Source organism: Gadus chalcogrammus, chromosome 5 (genome assembly GCF_026213295.1).
Source record: "Gadus chalcogrammus isolate NIFS_2021 chromosome 5, NIFS_Gcha_1.0, whole genome shotgun sequence".
Taxonomy (NCBI): domain Eukaryota; kingdom Metazoa; phylum Chordata; class Actinopteri; order Gadiformes; family Gadidae; genus Gadus; species Gadus chalcogrammus.
Genome location: NC_079416.1, coordinates 20,345,698 through 20,367,190, shown reverse-complemented (window position 1 = coordinate 20,367,190; position 21,493 = coordinate 20,345,698). Strand labels below are relative to the sequence as shown.

Genomic DNA, 21,493 nt, shown 5'->3' with positions numbered 1-21,493 from the left:
TGTTGATTTCTAGACGACATTTTAGCCCCTTTGTTTTGTATTTGTCTTGAAAAGGCTTGTTACGCGTTCCCACTGTAATCCCAACATTGGGAGTAATAAAACTACTATACACACTATTCATATCGGCTCTTTTATTTCATTTATTTAGTTATTGTATATTAGTCAAAGTTAAGATGAATAACTTGATAGGCATAGCCTATAGCACCTTTTTTTAAATAACCCAAAACAGAGTTACAAAGTGTTTCAACCAGAGCTAAAAACGTATCCTGCAGACACAAAACAAACACACACACAGACACAAATGAACCCCAAATGCCCAAATTGACTTAATGGTCTTGCTGGGTGGGAGTGGGGTCATGTGTCAGAGGGCTGGCGCTGAGTGACAGCCAGGGGGAGAAAGAGCGACGTTGCACCGGAGCAGGAAGCTCCCCGGTATGGGTAGAGCAGCACAACGTCGGCGGCGCACACAGACTGCGGGGGAGCCAGCAGCGTGATGTAGTGGAGGGATTAAGCAGCACAGTCGTGCGCGATAACCCATGCAACAGAGCCGCAATAGCGCCGACAGACAGCCGAGCCATGTCGACGGGGGAACAGTAGGAGAGGTTTCGCAGGAAGGGGAAAATGAAGGAGCTGAAGGGATGCGGTATGCGCTCTTGCCTGGGCTTTCTGTCCCAGAGACGGCTCCGTGGACAGCCCCTGATGAAGGAGGACTTCCAGAGACGCAGGCTGGCCGGCTGCACAAGTCTCTTCAAGAAGGACCTGCTGGGACACTTCGGCTGTGTCAACGCCATTGAGTTCTCCAACAACGGAGGGGACTGGTTGGTGTCCGGTGAGTTGACAGACCACGGGGGCTGTGGGGTGGGAGAGCATCGGGCTCTTTTGTTTTTATTTGTTACTCCCCCCCCCCCCCCCCGCTAACGTCGCCCGGCTGTAGGCGGACGGCTCGGCGGAGCTAATGCTAATCTGGCGATCCACAACCGCTACGTTGGCTAATGTGGCTAACGTCAAACCCAGCTCCCTTCCTGCGTACTTCTCCATTAACGTGGTCACTTGGCGATCAAACGCGACCCCAGGTCGGATACGGGCGGTGGTCTCTAAACCAAACTTGACGGATGTTGTTCTCGGGAGTGGATTGCACGAATTAATGTGTTTATTATTGATTTTAGGTGTTGAACCTTGGCACCTTTTGTGGTCTTTGGAGAGTGGATGTGTTTTTACTGTGCCGTGACGTCACTACCGCCTGCTGAATTCACATGGGGTCAAAACAGTCTTGGTTAACATGAACTTTGAATCAGACGGAAATGAAATAAAACCAAGTTATTGATTTAGCTGTTGTGGATAGGCACAGAGGTCAAGAATCCAAAATGCCAATTTGCATGCTGTCTTGCGGGGCACTGTGTCAAGCTTTATTTTAATGTAGGTGATATGGGGAGGGTTATGAACGCATGATGTTTTAACCGTGTTGAACTGTTGCGGTGAATCTTCATGCACAGGTGGAGACGACCGGCGTGTGCTCCTATGGCACATGGAGAAAGCCATCCATGGGCGCACCAAGCCTGTCAAACTGAAAGGAGAGCACCTGTCCAACATCTTCTGCCTGGCCTTCGACAGCACCAACACCAAAGTGTTCTCTGGAGGTAAGGCTGCTTCCTGGGCGGCATGTGGCTCAGGAGGTAGAGCGGGTTGGCTGGTCACCGGAAGGTTGCTAGTTTGATCCCCGGCTCCTCCTAGCTTAGTGTCGAGGTGTCCCTGAGTAAGGCACCTCACCCTGACTGCTCCCGACGAGCAGGCTGTCGCCCTGCGTGGCTGACACCGCCGTCGGTGTGTGAATGGGTGAATGTTAGGCAATATTGTAAAGCGCTTTTGAGAGAGCACTGGCTACAAAAGCTCTGTATGAATGTAGCCCATTTACCATTATTTACTTCCTGCTGGCACCAAACTTTGGGACGATAAGGATGAGGTAAACCTCATCATCAGTGTGACTGGCTTTAGGGTCAAGGAAGGACTACTGTAAAATACATAGGTTTCGTTAGTGCAACGGCCAAGGGATGGTCTGATAGAATACCTTGATGTTTCATGTTTACAGTGAGGTCTCCTGATTTTTAAAGTTGAATTATTAAAAAGACAATGCATCTTGCAGCAAATTCAGATAAAATACATTAAGGAGCAGGTAATGATTACTGGCAAGGCAGACCTTGCCAGTAATCATTACACTATTCTGCCAACCAATACATCTGTTTATTATCCATATAAATACTTTAACCGTTTTATGTGTCCAATTGACTGGCTTTCCTGCACTTTAAAATAACTAATATAACACATTTGACCACAATTGCCATTTCTGAACCCCAAACATTGAAGCTGTTTAGACAGAGTTTTGAAGTTGAGTCTTTTCAAACCACTCGCATGTTTTCTTTGTGTGTCTCTCTCTCTCTCTCTCTCTCTCTCTCTCTCTCTCTCTCTCTCTCTCTCTCTCTCTCTCTCTCTCTCTCTCTCTCTCTCTCTCTCTCTCTCTCTCTCTCTCTCTCTCTCTCTCTCTCTCTCTCTCTCTCTCTCTCTCTCGCCCTCCCTCTCTCTCTCTTACCCCTCCCCACAGGAAATGACGAGCAGGTGATCCTACACGACGTGGAGAGGTGAGTCGCAAACACCTTCGGAACTTGGCGAGTTCTCAACATCAGAGCAAGTTCTTGATTTACGTCGACGCCTTGCACGGAAGCTTCCGTGCAAGCTCTTGTGCGCGAGTCCTTTTCGCCTCCATGGTGACAAGGATGCGTGCACAAGAGCTAGCGTGCACGTCTTCGCTGACTTCCCGCCATCTTGTGTACATCTTGCGCACGTGCGATCTCTTGTGCACGCACGTGTGCTCTCTTGTCCACTCACGTGTGCTCTCTTGTCCACTCACGTGCGCTCTCTTGCCCGTGCACGCTCTCGCTCTTAGGGGGGAGACGCTGAACGTGTTCCTGCACATCGACGCGGTGTACAGCCTGTCCGTCAGCCCCGTCAACGACAACGTGTTCGCCAGCTCGTCGGACGACGGCCGCGTCCTCATCTGGGACACCCGCGAGCCGCCGACCGGGGGTGAGTGGGTCGCCGCGGAGACGGTCGACACGGAGACGGGGACTGTGACCCCGTGTTCTGAAATGTTGTATATCAAGTTTTTCAATTAAATGTGTGTTTACGTGTTGTAAACTTTTACATTTTGTAAATGTTGACTTTCAAACAACGTTAAAGGGGAGCTATTATGCTTTTTCGACTTTTATGACCTATAAACGTTGTTATAATGATTGATAGTCATGTTTAACCATACTAAAGTGTCAAATCATGCCGTACATGCATTTCAACGTATTCCCAGCTGACAGTCTGTGCAGAGCGCTAAACACTCGGGACAACGTTTGCGATTCACTTGTTCACATTTCCGAGAAATCATCTACGTAGAGGCACTCCTGCCACGCCCCCATATGCTTGGTCAAATCTGCCCGCGCGCACGCTTCAAGGAAGGTAACCAATCACAACGGAGTTGGGTTGGCAGGAGGGGGGCGAGGGGGCGGAGAAGGATGAAACCGAGCGTTGACAGAGAAGGCTGAAAGCGCCCAGATGAGAGGAAGAGTTTCCCGAAAATCGACATTGTTTTTTGTGCTGTGATTCGTGTCAGGTTGCGCTATAGGAGTCATTAATAAGACATTAAGACCAGAAAAGTAGTATAATGGGTCCTCTTTAACCTTTCGCTAGTATTAACATTACGTTCACATAGATTCTTTTTTTTAATATTACATTTTGATAATTTTATCCAGAAATGTGGTTTCAAATATAAAGTCTTCATTTAGTCTCCTATCTGTTTGTGATATTATTATCCGTGGTGATCTATTGAGGAATGTGAACAAGCCTTCGTGGCTCATCTACCGCCTTTACATCTGACCGTGAACCGCTCCGTCCTCAAAGTGACCAATGAGACGGCTGTGTTCCTCCGCAGAGCCCTTCTGTTTGGCCAGCTACCCGTCCGCCTTCCACAGCGTCATGTTCAACCCCGTGGAGCCCCGCCTCCTCGCCACCGCCAACTCCAAGGAAGGCGTTGGCCTCTGGGACATCCGCAAGCCCCGCAGGTAGGACACGCCCCCAGCGGCCATGTTGGATCTGCTGGTGGGGGGGGGGGGGGGGGGGGGGGGGGGGGTGGGGCGGGGGGGGTTCTGTAGAGGGTGGTTTTGAGCTGTCATGTGATTAGTCTGCTTATGGTATTGTTTGGAAGTTAAAAGTGTTGACTGGTGTGTAAAGTTTCGATGTGCTGTTTTGGGGCAGGTGTGAGTTCAATTTCGGAGGGGCTCACTTTGATGTTGATTTAGTGCATTGAAATTTCATTGAGTTTTTAAGTGAGCGTTGAGATCGTCATCGTTTAGAAGTTCAAATGATTGTATTGATATGCGAACTGTGGCCAGCAGAGGGCAGTGTTGTCGAGGCCAGCCAGCTCCTCAGCATATTTTAGGAAAACTGATGTTGTAATGAAGTCAAATCATTGGGATCATTGAATTGGTCTCGATGTGTGTCTCGAACATATTGTAAGCGTAAAAATGGATTAGCTACTTATTCTCATTGAATTATGAATATTATTGCCACACAACACTATATTAATAGCAATGTTTGACTTGCATTGTTATTAATGTTATTACTGCTCATAACACCGTCTTTTGTACAAGTACCAGCTTTGTCCTACTCTCTCTTTACAACGGTCAAAACTTACCGACCGATTAGCATTAGCCTCCTGTCAACATCCTTAAGTGTGTGTGTGTGTGTGTGTGTGTGTGTGTGTGTGTGTGTGTGTGTGTGTGTGTGTGTGTGTGTGTGTGTGTGTGTGTGTGTGTGTGTGTGTGTGTGTGTGTGTGTGTGTGTTGCGCCACCGTTAGCTCCCTGCTCCGCTACGGCGGGAACATGTCCCTGCAGAGCGCCATGAGCGTGCGCTTCAACAGCACGGGCACCCAGCTGCTGGCGCTGCGGCGCCGCCTGCCGCCCGTCCTCTACGAGCTGCACTCCCGCCTGCCCAGCTACCAGTTCGACAACCAGGGCTACTTCAACTCCTGCACCATGAAGAGCTGCTGCTTCGCCGGCGACAAGGACCAGGTACCGCTGGACGGAGCGCGCTGTAGTGTGTGTGTGTGTGTGTGTGTGTGTGTGTGGGTCTAGAGGAGGGGGAGCTCGAAACACGCATCCCCCTAGTTGATGCTTCTATCCCTGGGTAGACATAGAGTGTGTGTGTACATGCTTGTGTGTGTGTGTGTGTACACATGCTTGTGTGTGTGTACATGCTTGTGTGTGTGTGTGTACATGCTTGTGTGCGTGTGTGTGTGTGTGTGTGTGTACATGCTTGTGTATATAATACACACATACACACCCACGCAGACACACATGGGCATGTGGATGTTTGTGTGTATGCACACACACACACACACACACACACGCGCACTACTCTTTAATTTTTCTCTCTCGCTCTCTTATCTCGCTCACTTTCTCTTGGTTCTGTCTCAAACTTACCCGTGATTGCGCCGGGCTGCCCCGGGGGGGGAACCCAACCGCCCGCTGACCCTAACGCAAACCACCCGTCTGGGATTAATAAAGTTCCCATTGGGCAAGGGGGGGCTTTAGATTCCAGCCGTTAGCACATGTTTGCAGTGGGGTGTCCTGTCTGCCCCCTAGTGGTCAGATAGCAATAATGCATCTTAAGTTTTTTTTTAATGAAGTTGAATTTCAGAAGAGCTGATTCTTTGTTTGTTGAGGCTTGTTTTCTGGGGCCTGATCTTACCATCACTCAGAATGGTTTTCTTCAAAAGCTATTTTAGTAGTAGTTTAAAATACATTTTGAAGTCGTCTAAAATACATCTTGAAGTCGTCTAAAATACATTTTGAAGTCGTCTAAAATACATTTTGAAGTCGTCTAAAATACATTTAGATGGGGTTTGTAAGACATCTAGCAGTAGTTTGGAAGCTGTTTGGCCCGGTGTCGGTGGTTGAGAGAGGAGGTCGACGGCAGACCGGCTGCAGCAGGTCACGGGCCTCCTGAGCTGGGTGCAGGGCTGTGTTTAGTGATCTGCTGACGGACCTCCAGGCCCTACATGGAGTCCCCCTCCTTATGTTCTGCTCCCCCCCCCCCCCCCCCCCCCCCCCCTGGTGACCCAGACCAGGAATAGATGGTCAAAGTAAATACAGAGGACAGAGAGCTGCTCAATGTTCATCGAGCATCGTCAACAGCATTGCCTTCACCTAGAATCACCCGCGCCGATGTAGTCTTAGCAATGAGGTGTGTGTTCAAGTAATCATACGCTTGTAATTACTTATACTTGCATGTTACTTTGCTAGGTATTAATATAAATTAATTTAAATGAGTCATTTAATTGTATCTTTCATATGCTTGTATGAACACATATCAATCAATAATTATGCCAAAATGATTATATTGAACTGGCTGGTTGAAACGGGCTGTGGTAAAAAAAGGTGCGTTTCTCACGTATACACTCTCCTCAGCATCGTTTTGATGTTTGACATTGAAAGAACTTCTTCTCTGGGTTTGTCCTTCCTGTAGTACATCCTGTCGGGATCTGATGACTTTAACCTCTACATGTGGAAGATCCCTAAAGACCCTGCGGCTGGTGAGTCATTCCTTTACCCCATTCCTCTGCCAGCAGCACTACATATTCTCTATCTATAGATCAATTTATATAGCGATCTAGATATATCGATAGCGATCTATATATATATAGATCTATTGATGGTGATCTAGATATACGTGTGCATATAAATGATGTTAACTCTTAAGTACTAATAAATCTATATAGATTGTCGATATCGCTAGATCTACCTCGATGGCAATATATCTTCGAGATATTGATATCGATATATCTAGAGCTATCTATGTATATTTCTTATATATTGATAGATTGGGAATGTATCACTTTGTTACTCATGGTCACATTCTTGGGAAGACTTTTACTTTGAAGGTGGAGGGTCCCATGACCCTAGTACCAGCCTTAATCCGGCAGATGCACACAAAATGGCCACTTTACCCTATACATAACCTGACAATCTGCGTCAGGTTTCAACCCCCACCCTGTGGGGAGGTAGTTTGTGGGGACACCGCCCCCCTCCAGTGTACCCATCATGTCTTCCTGTCGGGGTCCTCAGGCCGGGTGGTGAACGGGGCCTTCATGATCCTCAAAGGCCACCGCTCCATCGTCAACCAGGTCCGCTTCAACCCCCACACCTACATGATCTGCTCCTCGGGCGTGGAGAAGGTCATCAAGGTGAGGCCCCCGCAGCATGTGTAGTCGTCTGACCGCGACATTGAAGCTAAATGGTAAAAAAGGAACGTACCACTTTTTTAAAGGTGTGACATACTGCCACAAGGTGTGAACGTGATCGGCCATTACAAGCCGTTTGAAAACCGGCCTTTCCCTGTGCCTTGGTGACATCACAAGTGGGCTGGTTCACCTAGTTGTAAACTGGATGGATCCAGTTTACCAGCCTACCCAGTAGGGCTGTCAAAATTGCTCGAAAATGACATTCGAATGTTCGTTTGGAAAAAAATCACGAATTCGAACTATTCGAATATCTGGTTGCCTATTTTACGCAGTTGCCGTCAATATGTCAATAATGCGACAAAACCATGGTTCAAATTAGTGGGATATATATATATCCTATATATAGGGCGGCGGCTTCCTGCTGGGCATTTCCTTACTTTAAAACGAGGGACATCGCGAACAGACGGAGGCTCATTCACAAAGCAGTTAGGCGCTTGTACCGCGGGAGTGTTTTTTCACATTCGAATATTATGAGGGACATCGCGAACAGACAGAGGCTCACTCACAAAGCAGATAGGCGCTTGTGTAACCGAGCGTTGGCACTTAGATATGTATATGACAAGAAGGACACAAGCGTGGAAGGGAAAATAGTCTCGTTTACTTAGTACCTATCAGAAGTCACCCAGTCACAGCGTTAGAGCTGGAATACCTATATCCAAGTACGGAAACCCCGAGGGGATAAAATACATTCGCTCTTCACAAAACTAGTCTGTTACACTTGTACCGCGGGAGTGTTTTTTCACATTCGAATATTATGAGGGACATCGCGAACAGACAGAGGCTCATTCACAAAGCAGATAGAGGCGCTTGTACCGCGGGAGTGTTTTTTCACATTCGAATATTAATTTTCACGTTCGAATTCGCGTTTTTGGATACATTTCGAACGAATATTCGAACTTCGAATATTCGTTGACAGCCCTACTACCCAGTGGACCGTAGCAAACGACTGTGGCCCACTTGTTATGTCACTAAAACCGATTTTCAAGCTGCTTGTAATGGCCAATCCTACTCACACCTGGCGGGTGGAAAGCACCCCTTTAATATGCCAACCGCTAGCGGCTGGTCGGGTTTAGAGTCACGTTCATGACCCCCCCCACCCCCCCCTGTGTGCCCCCCAGCTGTGGAGCCCCTACCAGCAGCCCGACAGCCTGGGGGACCTGGAGGGGCGCGTGGAGGACCGGTCCCGCTCCCTCTACACCCACGAGGAGTACATCAGCCTGGTGCTGAACAGCGGCAGCGGCCTGTCCCACGACTACGTCAGCCAGTCCATCCAGGAGGACCCGCGCATGATGGCCTTCTTCGACTCGCTGGTCCGCCGCGAGATCGAGGGCTGGAGCTCCGACTCGGACAGCTACCTGAGCGATGGCGCCATCCTGCAGCTGCACGCCCGCGGCCGCCGCTCCACGCGCCCCGCCGCCACGGCCGCCGCCGCCAGCGTGGCGAGCGCCGCCGTCGCCGCTGCGGTCGCCGCCGCCACGGCGACCTCCGCCGCCGCCACCGCGGGCAACGCCGCCTCGTCCTCCGCCGCCGCCGGTCGCCACGGCAGCAACGACAACGCCGCCGGAGGGGGGAGCTCGTCGTCGTCCTCGCTGGTGGGGCCGGACGCCTCCGGAGGGGAGGAGCCGGTGGCGGTGGAGGGGGCGGGGCGTCAGAGGAGGCGGGGCCGGCGGCAGCGGCACCACTCGGGGTTCCTCCTGGACCTGGTGAACGAGGACTCGGACTCCAGCGAGTTCTGGCTGGACCCCATGCCCCGCCCCCGCTCGCCCAGCCCCCGGGGGAACGCCGCCCTGACCAGCACCCCCAGCTCCTCCCCCTCGGTGCCCGGGGGGGGCGTCTTCCTCCTCCTCCTCCAGCTCCTCGTCCTCCTCGTCCTCCTCCTCCTCCTCCTCGTCCAGCAGCGACGGGGGGGCGCAGCAGAGGCAGCGGCTCCGCAACGCCAAGCGCAGCGTGCTGCGCCGCCGCCGCCTGCTGGCCGCCGCGCGCACTGGCGAGCGCTCGGACTCCGCCCAGGCGCTGTTCTCGGCGCTGGACTCCTGCGGCTACCCGGAGATCACCGTGGAGGACCCGGCGTCCGCGGGCTCCTTGTCCTCGTCCTCCTCCTCCTCCTCTTCCTCCTCCAGCGGGGAGGAGCAGCGGCGGGCCCGGAGGAGGAGGAAGAGGAGGCGCAGGGCGGGCTCCCGCGGGGAGGACGGGCCCCTCAGCCCGTCGGACTTTGTGTGCTCCAGTCCGGTCATGTCCCCGCGGAGCCCGGGGGGCGACCTCCTCCTCCTCCACCACCACCAGCCCCCCCGCCCGGAGGACGACGACGACGAGGAGGAGGGCGGGGGGGGCCCCAGGCCGCGCTCCCGGGCCGGGGTCCGGGTCAGCGGGGCCAACAGGGGGGCCCTGGAGAGCTCGGACAGCATGGAGGAGTGTGTCGGCGTGCGGGGCGCCGTGAACATTACCCGGGTGTCCCCGTGCCCCCTGAGCCCCGGGATGAACGGGCAGCACCGGACACCCCTGTCGGACCTGGGCCCCGGGGGCTCTGCGGGGCTGGACCCCGGGGGCCCCAGAGAGGAGGAGATGGGCGTCAGGCTCCAGAAGGAGGAGGGCCCCTCCTCATCCAGAGCCCAAGCACAGAGCACTCTGAAACGGACGTACACCTGCGCCCGGGAGGGCGAGGCGGGGGCTTCCCCTACGGAGAAAAAGACTAAGACTTGAGCTGTTGTTTTTGTTTTGTTTTATGAGTGATTTTGAAATGGCGGTCCTGAAAGTGAAGTTCTGGTTCCGCTAGTGGTTATGATAGACCGCCATACATTTTAATTTTGTTGTGTTCAATTTCATGAAATTAGTCCTTGTCTCTGTAAAAAAAAAAAAGAAGATAAATATTGAAAAAAGGATGCTAAACAAATTTCTAGTTCTTACTCTGAACAAATATACCAGCCTGTGTTTGGTATAAAATCACGTACATTTTTTTGCAATCACAATTTTTTTTTTTTTTAATACAGATTAACAGACAGAAGTGCGACTATACTTGCGAATAGATACAGAGAAGTGTATGGATAAAAATAAAAGAGAAGAAAGAAAAGGAAAAAAAATAAAAATAAAATAGAAATGTGCCAAAGGTTACAAGCACCAGCCAGTGTATACAACAAAATAATACATCCCTAATATGTCAAAACACACAGACCGACAGACAGACAAACCCACACCCACCAGGGAGATTCTGTGGGTTTACTTAAGCAAGATTATGGGAAAGGAATCACTTTAAAAATTCTTTCAGAGAATTAGCGGCAGAGGGCCAGTTGTTTAAATTGGTCTCAGTAGCCTTATTAATCCGAGCAGTTGAAAGTTCAAGATAAATTGCATCCAAAAAGGTGAGGACCCAGTGTCTGATGACAAAGGCGTGGGGAGGCTTCCATCGCACCGCAACCATCTTTTTGGCAGCTGTCAGGCCTGCCAGTGCTATGCGTATTTTAAGCTTGGTGATATTGAGCCTCGCGAAATCATTTAACAGAAGGACCGAAACAGTCACTGGTATTGTTACTGATCAGACATTACGGATGCCACTTTAGCCCAGAATCGTGACGGTGGTGGACAATCCCACATCATGTGAAGGAAAGTGCCAGGAGGTTTCAAAGTGCATAAACTACAGAAGGGATCACTTATAACCTTCACACAGTAGAGTTTGCGTGGCGTTAAATATGTTCTATGAGCATAATTAAAGTGATTTGTTGATGGTCGGGATTATGAGGAGCCTCCTTTATGTTTAACCACATCTCTCTCCATTCAAAATCTGGGACCTGATCTGGGCAGTCACTTCTCCATACTTTGTCTAGGGGTAGATCAACATATGAGGCCTCCAAAACAAAAACATATACAGTGTGGACCCCATACCCCTGTTTTTACCCAGTACTGTAAACAAGTTATACATTGGATAAGTAGGCAAAGGTTGTTGCCATGGGACCCTGTGTGCTTTAAGAGCTGATCTGGGCCCCGTTTCCCGAAAGCGTCGTTAGCCTAAGTGGATCGTGAAGTGCGTCGAAAGGGCATCGTAGAGTTTTCACCGCGTTTCCCGAAAGCATCGTGGGGAACGAACGTCTTGAAAACGCTCGTAGCTAACGAGTACTCCAGGGGTGCTCGTAGGTACTCGTAGGACGCTAAGAGCATCGTCAGCTATAGCCTCAGTGGCGACACCATCGGACATTCCGTCTATTGGATGCGTTTTATTAAAACGCATTGCGCCTTTATGTTCTTAGTTTGGTAATTAATAAAGATTATTAATTAATTTATTAATAAAGATGTTAAAATGGCCAAAATAAAACGGGACAGTCCAGAAAATGTTTGCGCAGGCAGGGCACTCAAAATGTGTGAGAGAAAGTGGGGGGATTTGTGCAGACTGACATAGGCTACTCATAAAACGTAGCATAAAATAATGTAAAAAATAAATTAAATTAAACAAATTAAAAAAATATAATAATAACGAAATAAAATAAATTAAAAAAAATAAGAAAATAAAGAAATAAAAAAAATTATAAAAAACAAGCAAAGGAGCAGGCAAAAGGCTGGGATATGGTGGGGATTGGTCACGTTGACGGGAATGTTTAGTGACATGAGGGAGGGTGGAGGGGGTTAAAAAAAAGTCTCAATCACTATTCGACGCGCATGAAAACCAGCCGCGTAGTTATGAGGGAGGCGGAGGCCGTCCTCACACCGATCTTCCTCATCATCGTCATCGTCATCGTCCTCAACGTCCTCCGGTTCAAGCAATGCCACCCCACCCTTAGCTGCAATGTTGTGCAACATAGCCGTCACACTCACACATATCACGGCGCATGACTTGGCCGGAGAAAACTGGAGCCCTCCGCCTGACTTGTGAAGGCATCTAAAGCGTAACTTCCACCTCCCGATCGTGCGCTCAACGATGCACCGGGCCAGACGGTGGGCTTCGTTGTATTCCTCATCATGGACCTCTCCCGGGTTATTCACAGGTGTGAAGAGGAATTATTTAAGGGGGGAAAATGCCGTGAAACGCACAGTGCATTCAGGATTAGGACTGATATATGTCGGTTTAAGCCTAATCAATTGTGTTTTAATGTCTTTAGCATTCATATAATTGCAGTCTATTTTTTTCGTAGGCTACTCTGCTGTTGTCCTTGATGGGGATATATTTTAACCCTTTTTAACACAATTTTCCTGCGACATTCCTGCGTCTCCCCCTCCTAAGGAGCCCATTTCAGCACCGTGTCAGTAGACAGTTACAATCCTACGACGTCGTGAGTGCAGCGAATGCGCGTTCACGTTAAGAGGAGTTTCGGGAAACGCTCCAAAGAAATTGACGATGGATCGCAAGATCCATCGTGAGAATGATCGTACGAGCGTGGATCCATCGTTATCGGGAAACGGGGCCCTGAGCTGCAAATAAAAGAAAAACAAGGAACCGGGCAGGTTAAATGCACCACGAATATCTTGAAAGGAGCGTAAGCCCATGTCATCATAAATATCATTTAAAAGGCAAATGTTAGTGCCACTCCAATAAGATGGTGAGATAGGTCTCCCTCCAATTAACAGACCCTTGTTAGTATATATATACTGTATATATGTGAATGCCACTTACAGGAGATCTTACATCCCCGTTCAGCTGTGCACCAAGTCTGGATGCGATGGGAGGCAATTGGGCCAAAGCGTAACTGACATTGCCTGTCTGAAATATTAGCAAAGAGGACATCCTGCAAAAATTCCATGGTCTTACTATATTTTCTTCAATATTACGCCAGCAGACAAGGGCAGTAGGGTCACAAGAGACCCCCATCTGCCCTTCTCTGTGTAGTGTTTGATTTCAGACGTGGGCGTCTTGTATTCCAGATAAACCGTGAGACGCTAGAGTGGATTTTTGACCAGAAGTTGATAGGAGGATCATTGAGCTCACAAAATAATTTCTTGGGAGAATATCCATTTTCACTCTTGAGATACCGGCACGAAGAGAATTAGGGAGGAATATCCACCTATCTATGTCTGCTTTAATTATGTTCCATGCTTCTGAGTAATTGTGTGTCACAATGCGGTTTATAGATGGAAAAATATCAATCCCAAGATACTTAAAGTGCTGGACAACCGGAACATTAGCTGGAACTTGCAGTGTTTTAGCTGGCTCATTTGATAGTAACACGGCAGATTTTGACCAATATATTTTTTGAATCCTGAAAGACCACCAAACTCCTCACAAATTGACAGCAGATTAGGCAAAGAAAGTGTTGGGTTTTCCATGAAAACTAAAACATCTGCATATAATGCTACATGGTGTTCAGTGTCATAAACAGAGATAGGCTGTAGGATAGTCGATTGACGAATCATTTGCGCTAAAGGTTCAAGGGAAAGTGCAAAGAGTGCCAGACTTAAAGGGCAACCCTGGCGGGAAGATCTAGTAACCGGAAACAGTGTGGAAGATAATTGCCCAGTGAGCACGAGAGCTGGGGTCATTAGAATTCAGTACTTTGTCCATATGTATACAACTTTTACCAAAACCCATTTTTTGTAGGGTTAGACAGACCACAAAAAGGCCCATGCAAGTCTGTCAAATGCTTTCATAGCTTCAAGGGACAGCACAGCTGCAGGTTCTGTTTTGACACTTGCAGCAACTATTACCTGGAGAAGACGCCTTACATTATCTGCGGCTAGCCTTGATTGTCTGATCACAGTTAACTAGTTCTGGTAAATAATCCTGAATACGTCGGGCAAGCACCTTTGCGTAAATTTTAAGTTCGGATTTGAACAAACTGAGAGGCCTATAATTTTGACATTCTGTTGGATCCTTGTCTTTCTTTAATAGTAATGAAATCAGAGCTATATTTACATCTCTTGAGAAACCGCCTTTATCTAAAGAGGCTGTAATCATGTCTAAGAGTAGTGGACCAAGTTTGCTCCAGAATGTAACATAGAACTCGGGTGGTATCCCATCCAGACCTGGGGATTTATTCCTTTGCATAAACACAGCCATTTTCAATTCTTCTAAATAAATCGGGTCATCCAGGCGAGTACAGTCACCTGCTGCAAGCTGAGGTCAATGTAATTGACCAAGAAAGTTGCTGCACTTATCTTTGTCCAGCTTGATCTCTGACTGATATAAATTATGAGTAAAAGGAGCGGTAAGTCTCATTTATTTGCTTAGGTTCAGTTATGATGTTTCCATCGGAAGCATCGATGGACGGGATATCTGCAAAGTGCTCACTAGATCTGATTTTCATGGGTAAAAGGTGACTAGGTCTGGACCCTTGGAAATAGTAGCTTTGTCTAGTTCTATGTATTAAAAATTCTGAGCTTTTTAAGATATCATTTATTTCCTTCTTTATAAAGTCACGTTGAGATGCTGTTTGTTTAGACTAGTTATTTTGCAAAATGGAGTCCATTCTAGCAAAGTCTGCTTCTAGAGTTTTTAATTTGGCAGATCTAACCTAATTTAAATGAAATCTGAGGAAAACAGTATTGCATTACTTCTTATGAAACCTTTAACAGCATCCCATAAGACTCTAGGGTCCTCAACTGAGCCTACGTTGAATTCTAGGAATTCATTTAGTTGGGTCAAGAATTGTGATCCATAATCCTCATTGCCTAATAATGTGGTATTAAGCGCCATCTAGCGGCGCGTTTTGATATACGACCCAAAGTAGCCTGACAGAGTACTCCCTTATGGTCTGACAATGCAATGGAATTTGTTTTCATGTTGCATAAAAGTCCTTGCTAACACCTCTCTGTCGTTGTCGTTGCTGTAAAATGGCTGCCGCCCCAAAGAAAAAGAGGTCAAAAGGACTATATCAGTGTTCAGATCACGGCTGTGTTATAACGCTCATATCATTATTTGGAGATATAATTCAGTGGTTCACCAGGAAGTAATTCTGACCTAACAGAAATTCGATTTTACAAGATTTCTGTCCTGAAACAGAAATTTTATTGATTTTCTATTAATCAAGAAAAAATAGCTTTTAAATTTAGTTGAGATCCCCCCCTCGACGAATCGCTTTGTGTGAATGGATTTTCTCGCACAGCGAGGGGTGCCGTCAGAACATGCGCTTTGGTTTCTCCCAATTATGGTGGGTTTCTTTCTCTCTCTCGAAGGGGAAAATTTGTTTTTATAATTCCTTTTTGTCCTCTTTAAGCTTGGCTAATGTTTGCACTCATGTCATTAGGCGTGGGTCGTGGAAGCAAACGTCTGCGTGTTTATTGTAAAGAACGCAATTCCCCCGACATAATGGATCCTAAATTAAACTTGTTGAAGAGGTCTGGTTCAATGGTTCCCTTCGTTCAGGCTGCTTCTTTCTGGCCTTGACTGCCCCTCAACCAAAACATTTACAAACACGTTATTTCAGGCTTTTTTCTTTATATTAATTGACTCATAAAGGGCCGCTGTACCTGTGCATGTTTGACTTCTTTAGCAGGGCATGATAACGGGGTATATAATGCAGCAAGTTGGAGGATCATTTATTCAACCCTTATGTGAGTTGGCAAAGAAAATTGGTTTCGAATAGGCGAAAGCAAAGTATGCTAGACTTTTTATTCCAGTGGGAAAGTCGAAAGTCCATTCCCTTGTGGGTAACACTCCGACCACCAGGTGGAGCTGCGAGAAGAGAAATCAGCACTAGGAAAAACAAACAGAAGGAGAAGGTTCACGTTCAATGCTCAGGATCGAATAGTTGCAGGTTCATTGCAGAATGGATTTATTTTTATCGTAAGCGGGTTCTTGAGTGCACTGTGCATTCTACCATCCCTAACCCTCAAGTTCCCGGTGATAATGCCCTCATTTTTATTTATCTTTATACCTTTCCTATCTGGTGCTGCTGGTGCGCGAAGCTTGAGTGATCGGACACGCCTGAGTTCAAACGTTAGGAACAAGTTTGGACGAACCTGTCAGTGAGAGAGAGAGAGAGAGAGAGAGAGATCCGTTTTGCCCTCTGTTAACTCTTTGTTGACTTTATATAAGATTTGTTAGAAGAAGGAGAAACAATATCGCTGTGGATACGGTGAGGATGTTCATTGAAACGTACCAAGCACAAAAAATTGTTAGGTTAACCCATTCCCCGTTAACAACAGATAGCTAGGATAAGATGCTACACACAATGCTAAGTACAATTGTCCCAGGACGTACAAGTGTGTACACTAAGTGCCAGAACGTACAACAAGTGCGTACATTAAGTGCCATCAGGGGAGAAGCCTTGAGGGGGGCCTCTGAGTTTTGGGGTGCCTTCGTCCACCGATGATGATTCTAACGGGGGTCCCTCGGTCTAACGACATGACGAGTGAAACACGTCGAGTAAGTTAAGTTGTTGCGAAGATGAAACAGAACTATTTGTTAATGGTTCTTAGTATTCTCTTTAGTAGCCTCCGTGCAAACCAGACTGTTTTGGAGCCAAATACGAGGGGCAGAGAGACGAGGCGGCCCACCCACGCTGACACACCCACTGCAGGGGGCTTCACCGCCGCAAGCCCCCCGCCTGTTGCGTTCACAGCAGGGTGATGGGAAAGAGGAAGAGGAGTGAAGAAGACGCAAGCGTATACGTTTTACACACAGGCTGAGCCACTGTTGTACAATGCCATTGGTGGGTCTATGCATGTTCATGCTAGGTTTTGGTTTTTCGTGTAATGTTATATATATATCCATGCCTCAATATGAGAGCAGGGATTGTGAGTTAAGGTGTACCCCCTACCCCACACGGTTGGGACCAAACCGGACTGCAGAAGCTCATCTCTGACTGGATGGGGTCGTGGAGGAGGTGTTTCACCCAAATACACAAGCACACAAGCCAAGTACAGTTTGAACAAACCTGTGTGTCGTGACTCGTGAGAGAGTTGCTTGGCACTGCTTTGACACTTGGAGAATTCGTTCTCTTGTCGTCATTAAAGTGTTTTTTCCACTGTCTGGTCAGCGTTTCATCACCAGTCATTCCTGTCTACACGGCTGTGTTACTCCAAGAGTGTGTGTCTTTTGTGTGGCATGGTAGGGGTCAGGGGGCAACCTGCTCAAGGATGTCTACACGTCGACTGGATGCTGTTACATTTTCTATTTACTTTTCATTTTAACCAAAGCAATTTACAGTGAATTCAGATCAATGTCATAAAGGATAGCACTCATAACAATGAGTGTTATTACACAGTACATATTCACACACAATCTTTGTTGAGTCAGTCGCTCCTGAGCATATCAGCACATGACTGAACTCAGGTCGGGGTCTGAATGAAGTTTAACAAAGTCCTGGATCGAGGGCAACCACACACTGAACTAAACGCCCATATATGGAAAACTGCGGGGGCCACGCCCCCCTCAGACAAGTCCGCATTCCTGGACACAGTGAGGACTGATGATGTCATAGTGGTCACCCAGCAAAGTGCCGTAGTAATTGCCCAATGAGAAGCATGACCGCTCGAGAGGAAGGGAAGCCACGCGTCACGCGAAAACACGGACTGCTGGTAGTGGTAGCCTACACACACACAGACACACGCACACGACAAATCCCCCCCCCACACACAAACACACACACACACACACACACACTCATTACAGTGTGGGTCGAACTGGGTTTGAGAGCGTCACTTATCTACCGGAAGCGGCCACCCTTCATTTGAGCGCCATGGTTCCCATGAGCATCGCCTCTGAATGGGGATACTGTCCGCGGCGCGCGAGGTTAGCGCTGTTTACATTAGCGCCGCCGACGCGCGTGTCCACTGCATATTATCACGCTTTAATAATGCACCGGGGGCGTGCTCAGGGTTTATAGGTTCACATGTTGGCCCCTTAAAGTACTAATCCACCACCTATACTTTTATCGTCTAACAGAATCCCCCTTCAACTGCTAAGTAGCCCCGCACAGGAATATAAACCGCATTTACAAGAAATAAGCTTTTAAAGCCTTCCCCGTCGCCATGTAAGCCTACCAAGGGCATGCTGGATGAGTTATCTTCCGCCTCACACCTTTCTGTTGAATTAATCTGCAGTCTGTCTTCACACCTGGAGCGGCCCAGTCGTGTTATTGTTCTCCATTGTAACTCCGAGCCTCGACAGGCTGTGAATAGCCTACTGAGTGTTTACTGGTCGTCTCCTCGCCACCGCCCGCAGCATTGATCATATCAGCCGCAGGTAGGGCCTACTTATCATAGTTTAAGGCAAGTCCTGACACAACTTCCTGCGGCTAGGGAAATGTGGGCCGTGCACGATAGGCCTCCGACATGTTGACATAGCAGCAGGAAGAGATAGAGGACCGCAGAAGTGTACAGAAGCTATCATGATCCAGCTGTTGTGACTCCCTGGGGAACTGCGTTGCGGTTTTAATGTCCAATCTAAGGCTTATTCTACGTTTAAATCCAAGGGCGGCGTAGCCATAATAGTTTTTTTTTCCACCCTACTCAAATACCTTGACATCCATCCAACTGTATCAGCGCCTGTGGCTAAAAATACCCAACTTTTGATGCGGTTAGGCCTATCTTGAGGTAGCCTATCTGGGGATTGTGTTAAATTGTATTTAATTGGCGCGAAAAAAAGTATTTCCAAATATTCTCAATAATCACCATGTCAACGTTGTTCGTGTATTTGTTTTTTTTAGAGTCAACCGCTTCTGTGCAGAGTTCAACGGGTACTCGACTTGCTAAGATCCAAGGGATTGGACGTACAGTGGGCAGGGCCTCGCTCCGCGACCAACCAATCGCCGATCTGAACGCCCTGCAGGCGTGTACCTGTTGCCGTTGGTAACGGCGAAAGGTACCCGCCCCCTGGACGTTCGAACCCTGTGATCATCCTGTCTAATGCGTGACATCACTTTCCCAAACTCTCGCCCTTGGAAGTTTGTCCATATATGGTAGAGCGCTCACTATGTGCCGGGGCTATCCCGTGTCTGCATCTTTCCCTTCTCTGCCCTGGTGTGTGTGTGTGTGTGTGTGTGTGTGAGTGTGTGTGTGTGTGTGTGTGTGTGTGTGTGTGTGTGTGTGTGTGTGTGTGTGTGTGTGTGTGTGTGTGTGTGTGTCACACAGAGAGAAATGAGAGGAAAAGAGAGTGAGGAGAGAGAGAGAGAGAGAGAGAGAGAGAGAGAGAGAGAGAGAGAGAGAGAGAGAGAGAGAGAGAGAGAGAGGGGGGGGGAGAGGGAGAGAGGGGGGGAGAGGGAGAGAGAAGAGAAATATGTGGGTATACCATAGAAGGCAGAGGGGGAGAGATCGCCAGCCCAGCAAACGCTGCTGCTGATGACTCGAACCTTATACTTCCAGAACATCCTGGAATGATGTCTACACTTCAGAAATATCCATAAACTGGTCCATCACCAACACCAGGATAGCCTGCTAATAAACAGTTATCTACAAATATCAGGCGGCCTCCAAACCCTTGCACACAGGCAGCATGTCGTCACTCCGGTGATGTGACTTTTTCTTTAATTGCGCATAGCACAACTAGTAATACTTTTCATCTATTTTTAACTCTTTTTTTTCCCCGTTGACCAGACCGGCTTTCACCACCCACCCGAGGGTGTTGAATGGTTGGGTTGTAAAAGCTGCATTTTATTCTTGATATTCAATAAATTCCCCCAAACACGCACCCAATCAAACTATCGATGTCTGGGCGGGCCGACCTATACGCTCAACCTACGTTAATAAGCCCGGCCGCTGACAGCCCAGCGGGCCAATGAATCTCGAGAGAGGCGGGTATTGTGGCTCCCACGCAGCCAATCAACGCGCCGCGTCCGCTATTGGTTTAATTTTCTTTGAAGCAAAGTTTTTGCGTTCGTCGCTCACCGCTCGCCAGACCTGCCTACACGGACTGGGTGGCGGTGGACTCCCGCAGAAAAAAACGGGCAGGATTAGAAAAAGCGGGGCAGGGGAGTGCAGGAGCTCTTGAGGGAGCCGAGCGGAGAGAGCCAGTAGCAGGGGAGCGGTGAAGAGAAGGCAGCAGGACGTCGCGGTGTGTTAGCCTGGAGGTTGGACCGTTCATTTCATCCACACACTTTGAGTCTGCGTCGGAGGGAGAAGTGCGGTGCTCGAGCGCCTCGCGTCGTGAAGCCTGTCACCGCCTCGCGAGGAGGACCGGCTACTACAGAACTGAGATTGGGAGACGGGGAGAGGGAACTCACACACACGTACACACACACGTCCGTTTCGTAGAAGCACGGGGAACACGGCGACATGGACCCATATGACGATGACGATGACCAGGTGTACATGCAACAGGAGGACAGCTGGGACCGGGACCTGCTGCTGGACCCGGCCTGGGAGAAGCAGCAGAGAAAGGTGAGGGGTGGAGGAGCTTAGAGGGTGTGTTGAAGGTGTGTGCACTGCGTTCGTGTGTGTGTGTGTGTGTATGTATTTGTTAGCCGCTGGCGCCTATTATAACGCAGTAGTCTGCACTGTGCCGGGCCACGGGTCGGGCTTCTGTCGGAGGCGCCGGAGACCCAGCTGGACTGTAGTGTGTGGACTAATGAACACATAACGGGCCGGCTAACAACGACCCGGCGCTGTTATGAAACCTCTGCGTTGCTGTGTCTTAATATCTGTGTTGTTAGGCTTGGTTGGGTGCTACCTAATGGAGGTAGGCTGCATTCATCAAAGCATGCCTCGAAAACTTTACCGCCTCGGTGAAGCTGAGGCAGCATCAGTGGCCCGCAGTGTTGGAACAGACACTCACTGAGCCAATAAGAAAATCCCGTTTGGGAAGATCCCGCGGCCGGCGGCAGATACTGGCTGATCCTCGTCTCTGGTGGGACGGGGGCTTGGGATAGTGGGGCGGGGGAGGGGGGGGGTATAGGCAATTACATCGGGACAGTACGCCCACTTATCCAGCGCAACAGATGTCCGCCACGCGCTTGACTGCGTCCCCGTCTGGGTCCCCTCGTAGCGCGCGCCCCCCCCCCCTCCTCCTGTCACCCGACGTAAGGCGACGTGGATTAAAAGCCACGCGCGTGTTGCCCCAAAGTATCTATTGTCGTTGTGTTGTGTCGGATCCGGGTGGCCAAGTCGTGATAGCCTCCCTTTCAGTCCCATACCGTGAAATGTTACATGCTGTGTTATTTTACGTTACGTTATGTTATGGGGCTTTTATAGGCATTTAATGCGTTGCCCCCCTGTCAAATCACCCCGGGGCAGGGAGAAAAAGGCGGTCGTGTGTGTATGTCAGAACTCTCCGAGTGACGTACTGGCTGCTGAGAATA

General features: G+C 48.8%; 2 protein-coding genes across 2 annotated transcripts in view; both read left to right on the top strand.

Moving 5' to 3' along the window:
- Positions 1-334: 334 nt before the first annotated feature.
- Positions 335-11,512, top strand: dcaf5 (ddb1 and cul4 associated factor 5). Its single transcript, XM_056590812.1, is given in 10 exon segments — positions 335-829; positions 1,494-1,637; positions 2,597-2,633; positions 2,939-3,078; positions 3,971-4,100; positions 4,896-5,109; positions 6,566-6,632; positions 7,165-7,283; positions 8,459-9,172; positions 9,174-11,512. Coding segments are annotated over 10 exon segments (2,640 nt in total). The 5' UTR covers positions 335-621; the 3' UTR covers positions 10,041-11,512.
- Positions 11,513-20,069: 8,557 nt separating this feature from the next.
- Positions 20,070-21,493, top strand: part of actn1 (actinin, alpha 1) — a 43,118-nt gene continuing 41,694 nt past the window's right edge. The window contains exon 1 of the mRNA XM_056589776.1: positions 20,070-20,576. Within this exon, the coding sequence (XP_056445751.1) occupies positions 20,472-20,576 (105 nt within the window). The 5' untranslated portion in view covers positions 20,070-20,471. The remainder of the gene's footprint in view (positions 20,577-21,493) is intronic.